Source organism: Lycium ferocissimum, chromosome 7 (genome assembly GCF_029784015.1).
Source record: "Lycium ferocissimum isolate CSIRO_LF1 chromosome 7, AGI_CSIRO_Lferr_CH_V1, whole genome shotgun sequence".
Taxonomy (NCBI): Eukaryota; Viridiplantae; Streptophyta; class Magnoliopsida; order Solanales; family Solanaceae; genus Lycium; species Lycium ferocissimum.
Window position 1 is genome coordinate 11,152,043 of NC_081348.1, and position 6,557 is coordinate 11,158,599.

The window sequence follows — 6,557 nt, forward strand, 5'->3', positions numbered from 1 at the left end:
TGTTTGTATTCAAAAGATGGAAAGCCATGGTCGAGAATGAAACAAACCTCGAGTTGAAGTGTTTGAGGTCCCGGCAACGGCGGAAGAATACATTGATGGTGATTTCAAACGGTATTGTGCGATAATGGAATCAAGATGATGAAGACTATTCCTGGAACGCGACAAAATGGAGTAGCCGAAGAATGAACCGAACGTTGAACGAGCGTGCTCGAGTATGAGAATACACTCGGGGCCCTTTGAACATGCAGGCGGATGCGATCAATCGCGGCCTTCTTAATTAGCAGGGACCATCGGTTCCCTTGGATTTCGAGAATTCCCGAGAAAAGTCACGGGTGGCAGAAAGGTAAATCTTTCATTTACGAAAGTGTTCGGCTGCTTATCATATGTTCATAATGATGATACGGCTAAAAGCAAGCTTGATCCAAAATCAAAGAAGTGTTACTTTATTGGCTATGGTGACACGGCTTGGTTATCGATTTTGGGATGAACAAAATCGGAAGATCATCCGAAGCGAGGAATGTTGTCTTCAATGAAGAAGTGCGCATGCAAAGACAAGTTGCAAAAAAATTCGGAATGTCGGGACAAGGAATCGGAAATAGTCGATTTGAGGGACTTTCCAACACACGAGCGCGACCGAGTACGGCGAGCGAGAGGAACAAATAATCCGAGAAGGTGCGCCGATGAAAGTGCGATTCGAAACAAATCAACAGACGCCAATCACGGAAGCTGCCGTAGATCGTCCGGGATCGGGAAGCGATTCACGGCACTCTCTCCATCCCTCAACTACATTCTACTCGGCGATAGGGGTGAGCCGGAATGTTATGAAGAAACGAATGCAAGTCGATGAATCGACTAAGTGAGCCAGCAATGAAAGATGAGATGGACTCCCTATCGGCAAATCATACATAAGGAATTAGCCGAATTGCCAAAGGATAAGAGGGCATTGCAAAACAAATGGATTTATCGGATAAAGGAAGAACCCAATGGAAGAAGGCATTATAAAGCAAAGGCTGGTTGCAAAGGGATTTCAACGAAAAGAGGGCATCAAACGCTCACAAGAAGAATATGTGAGGAAAGTTATCAAAAGTTCAACATGCATGATGCCAAGCCAAGCACTCTCTTGTTGAGACTTTCGGTTGTCAAAGGATCGATCGTCGACAACCGAGGATGAGAGAAGCGGATGGACAAGATACCGGACATTGCACATGCGGTGGGAGTTGTCGGCCGATTTATGAGCAATGGGAAAAGCAACAACGGGAGGTTTGTGAAGTGGATATTCGGATATCGAAAGGTAGCTCGAGTTCGGCTACGTATTTCCGAAAATCGAAACGGGATTGCAAGGTTATGTTAATGCGACAACGGTGGTGATGTTGACAAACAGAAATTTGTGTTCGGCTTGGTTAGCTCTGCAGTATGAAACTAGGAAAGAGGCTGCTGCGTCGATCAAAGTGTGAAGACAAATTAAAATTAGTCTTGGTGGGAGATTTGTTGGGTCCATCCCTTATTTTAGGGAAGAAAACACTTCCTTGTTTTGAGGAAGAAAACAACTTCCCTTGTTTTAAGGAAGAAAACATCTTCCTTGTATTTGGCAAATTGTCAAGTGCTTGCTTGAGTCACCAATGACATCAATAGGTTCATCTCACACCTATAAATAGGGAAGCTTTCTCATTTGCTAAACACACCAAATAGAAGAAAAACAACACATCCCATAGAGAGAAAAATCTAAGAGAAATACTCTTAGTGAAAGGCTTAAGTAAGAGAAGTCTTTGAGAGAATTTTTAGTAAAAATTCTTGAGTGTAATTGGGATTGGGGTTGTGAGGTTGAGTGTTGTAAACACTTGTAATATTTCTTCTTTAATAAGATCTGCAGCAGCAACGTGGACGTAGCTCTCACATTGAGGGTGAACCACTATAAATCTGTGTGTGTTATTTATTTATTCTTCGCCTACATCAAGGCGTAAGTAGGTTCTGTCTAAGGAGGTTGGTATTTAAGTGGTCCAGCTGTGACCCTCCAATCTTTCCTGGGAACCTGCTTACAAAGGTCGGATTTGGGATTTTAAATCCTAACAAGGATTGCAACTGGAAGTGATAATCCGAAGGAGTACATGAGTTTTGAAGGTGGTGGTTCTTTTTTTGAAAATTTTGACGGCTTCAAATATGTTAAAGAGAAGAGAGAATAGTTTACCGGTTCTTTTTTTTTTTTTTTTGGACATGTTCTAATTATAACATTAGTGCAAAACATTGTTATGCGCGTTGTTAGAGAAAATCTCTTTTAATTTGTTTTTGTGCTCTTTTTCATAGTGTAGCTTTTACAATCATCTAGTACCTCTTATAGTTATGCCAATCAATTGGCAAAATTAAACGTGGATTTGCAAGTAAGAAATTTCTATGTAGCCTTGTAATAACATGTTCAATGTACTAATTAATATACAAGTAAAGAGGGTTAGACTGAAATCCATTCATGCACTCTTAGCTAGAGATTTTTAATTCGAGCTTTGAAATTAAGAGAGAAACTTTTAATATGGAGCCTTCCCCTTTGATCTTGCGCAGTCACTTTATTTCGACATAGCAATATATAACAATATATATCACGTTAAAACTAAAAACCTATCTTTTGACAAATAATATAAAGCAATAACATGGCATGATTTAACCTGTAATAGGGTAAAATCAAATGTCATATGAAATAAATTACTTGAGCATGAGGTATTGTCTATGAGGAGACAAAAGCTTTAGGGCAGTAATTAGGTTAATTACTCTCCGGACTCACCACGTAGAGTAACACTCTGGTCAAATTCTCATACAAAAATATTCATTATATTAGTGTCAAATAGGTGGCGCTAGATTGACTGAACCAGCTTTGAACTTGTCTCGAACCTCCCTTCTGATACAACAAAAATTTAATGTGGTTAGTCAATTGATCTACATCACATGCGGAGATGAGCAATGCGATTACAAAATATCGAGAGAACAACCTTATAAATTTCACTCTTGAAAAAGAGGTTCACATACAAGTGGTAGGGTAACATTTGTGCCTCACAAATTCTCCCCCTAAATAAGATCATCCAACCCGGCTACATTATAGATTCGACCAACTGAGAAGGAAGCAGCCTCAATTTATACGAGTTCCAAACATTTTCTCCCAAGAAAAACATTAGCCAAATATGAGAAATTTATATTTTCATTAAGGAAAAGGAAAGATAAATTATCGTAAATATGTTGCATTTCCTTCAAGAAAAAGAAATTTGTATTATCATGGTAAAAGGAAATCAAGAAAACCACCTAACAATAGCCTCAATAAAGAGTGTATTCCTTTTAATTGATTTGGCTAGGTTAGCAAGGATATTTATAAGGATATTGCCTTCTCTATAAGTATGCAGAAATTGAAATTGACTAATCTTTGGAGAAATCACGATCAAGGTACCATTTCATACAAATTTTGAAGGCTTGAATTTCTGTTGAATTATTACTGGTACAATCCAATTGTAGAGTTCTTGGCAATTTGCACCCCTAATGTATATACCTTTTTTGTTTTTGTTTATTTACACGCTATTCTTTTATTTTTTACAATTTGCTCCCTAATGTATTCATCCTTTTGCAAAGTCATAAAATAACTCATTACTAAAGAGCTAAAACAGGAATAATATACTTTAGTTGACATCAATGTGATAAGCTTGATTCCAAAGCTTCCATGGATAGATTGAGATGGTATTTTCAGTAAACTATATGAATCAGAAATTCAGCTTGGAATGTGCAACCAGAACAACTATAATAAGAACATTGATACCGTGTTTAAATACCATAAGCTTCAGGAAGAGCTATCCTCTGAAACAAAAAACTTGAAGTCTTGAAATATAAAAGGGCAAAATTTATGTCTGGAAGGCCGATTGCACTAAGCTGCCCTCATTGTTGACGTCATCAACTCATATTTTTGTTATATTTCCAAATAGTATCAGCAACACGTATACTCAAAGTTTGAACTCGAATCTTGGAAATAGAATTGCAACACTAAACGATTTGCGTATGTACAGGAAGATTAGTCGCACTATTCAGATTTTCTAGACAAAACATGTTGCTGCCTTCTCAAGCACTGTTAGTTCACTGTTTTTAAAGGAAAACTAGATCAAAACAGAAAAACAAGAATAGAAAAGTAGTTGATGAGAAATTTATTTTGATTAGGAAAAAAGATATATAGTGCTCAACACTACAACTACAGTAACCATAATCTACCGTATTATTTACCATTACAAATTACTCCCTTTGTCTCAATTTATGTGGCCTTTATTTCCTTTTTTATCTGTCCCAAAAAGAATGTCACATTTCTTTATTTAGAAATAATTTAACTTTATGAGATGATTTACAGTCACAAATTTATATAAGGCTTGTTTTGGACCACACATTTCAAAAATCTTCCTTTGTGCCAAGTCGAATGGTGCCGATGTAACTCTACTTTTCACAAGAAGGTATATGAAAACTGACCAGACGCCAAGAATAGAAACCCATAGATGAATAGATTACTCTATGTGAGCAAGATTAAAGCATAGAATCATTCAAGAATATATCAAATTTATAATAACACACCTACATCAACGCTGTTGAGGAAAAGTGTACCGACATTAAAAACACTCATAACTACTGAATAATTTTGCAAAAGATAAATTGATATAAGTAAAAATATACTATTCCTGTTTTACCCCTTTAAGATTGAGTTGTTTTATGATTTTGCAGAAGGATGAATGCATTAGAGAGCAAATTGTAAAGAATAAGAGGATAGGGTGCAAATCAAAAAAGATATATACGCTGAATGTCATGATCATGTGGCCAAAATAATTTCTAAGTATGCCCCCACCACCCGCACAATTGGATTTTCTTTACGGTATCCATTCACATTTAATGTATAATCATTCTAAGCTGATTTAATCCATCTAACAAGTTAAATTTTAAGTTTAGTTCTGATTTTGTCCACCATGGCAGATGTAACAACAGAGGAAAAAATGTTTCAAGAACAGAGAGCACCGTACCATATGCGTTAAATCAGTTCAATCATCCTATTTACAGTGCTTCTAATTATAGTTCCCTCAAATTTGAAGCTCTTTTTCCTTATATAGCTAATTGTAATTAGGCAAAGTTCTGTCCATTTGTACGATCTGATTCAAGTGAAAAGTAAAGGATGAAATGTTGTAATAAGCATATCCAATATCGTCCGATTTAACCAGTTCTATTCAAGTTAAAATCAAATCATATCTATCATATATGAATATAAATTACCTCATTGATCGTAGGTAAAAGAATTAATTGAATTTAGGAAATATACAAGAAAAACAATGAAGTATCGTAAAAGAATTAACAAATAGATAGTACAAATTGAATTTCATAATCCTAAAAGGGACTTAAAAAAAGCATTTCAAAACAGGAGATGCAACTGGTGTCGTTGGCCATAACTTCAAATCAACATTATCATGAGGGGTTAAGTTCAAGTCCAAGCAAAAAATCCTCTTGCTGCTATTTGACTTCTTCAAAATCGGAATCATCGTCGTTTTGACTGTCATAGTCGACGTTCTATTAATTTCATTACGGTGACGCCTCATGTGACCTCCCAAGGATTGACCTAAAGAAAACTCCATACCACAAATAGAACATTTATGCATCTTATTCTTTTTGGCTTCAATAACAAAATCTCCAAGTAATCTTGGTCGTTTATTATGACTTGCCCTATGACCACCTAGGGCTTGGAAAGATGGGAACCATTTATTACAAGTCTTGCATTCAAAATCATTGTGATAATGATCCGTCGATGATGTTGACGTGTTGTTTAAACGAGACAAAAGCATTAAGGCGCAGTTAGCCATGGCCTCTGCTTCAATTCGCAAATCGTCTTCTCTGCTTCTTTTCATGGCTGTCATGTTATGGACGCAATCAAGAATGAAAACGCAAAGATGTTTGAAGGATTGAAAGAAATGTGAGAATTAGAAGTGGGATATGATACACTTGGGTTGTAGTTGCTTCACATATATATACTACCAAGTTTTCATGGAAGTCTATATAAAAAACGTGTCAGTTTATTAGAATAGTATTTAATTAACAATGTTGTTTGACTTAGTTTGTTGTTTAAGTGAGTCAAAGAAATAGAGTTTGTTTACAAGTGGGATCAATTGATATGAGGTGTGGAGTAGGTTATTATTGACGCGTTATAGTCAATCATGTGAAATAGGAATAATTTCAGGTCATTTGATGCAAGCTGAAAGAAACAACAAAAGTGAAGGTGTCTAATATTGAGGCCTTTTATTTTTTAATTCCTTTTTTTTTGGGAAAGGACATCATTGTTCCTATCATCATTAATTACTCCTTAGTCCAATAATGTTGGGTTCGTTGAGGTTTCTAGAACACTTCCAAGAGCTTTCATGAGGGTGACACTTGCAAACGTAGCCTAGAAAACGACAGTTAACGTTATTTAGGCTTAAAAGGGGAAGGACATCATTATTCCTATCATAATTAACTACTCCTCAGCCCAACTATTTGTATGATACTCTCTCCTATTCATAATAACTAGCAAACTA

General features: G+C 36.1%; 1 protein-coding gene across 1 annotated transcript; it reads right to left on the reverse strand.

Annotated features, from left to right (window-relative positions):
* Window positions 1-5,227: 5,227 nt before the first annotated feature.
* On the reverse strand, window positions 5,228-5,990 carry LOC132062511 (zinc finger protein ZAT12-like). The gene has a single exon (XM_059455063.1). It carries the CDS (start codon window positions 5,901-5,903, stop codon window positions 5,391-5,393), a length of 513 nt encoding a protein of 170 aa, XP_059311046.1. The 5' UTR covers window positions 5,904-5,990; the 3' UTR covers window positions 5,228-5,390.
* Between the last annotated feature and the right edge of the window lie 567 nt (window positions 5,991-6,557).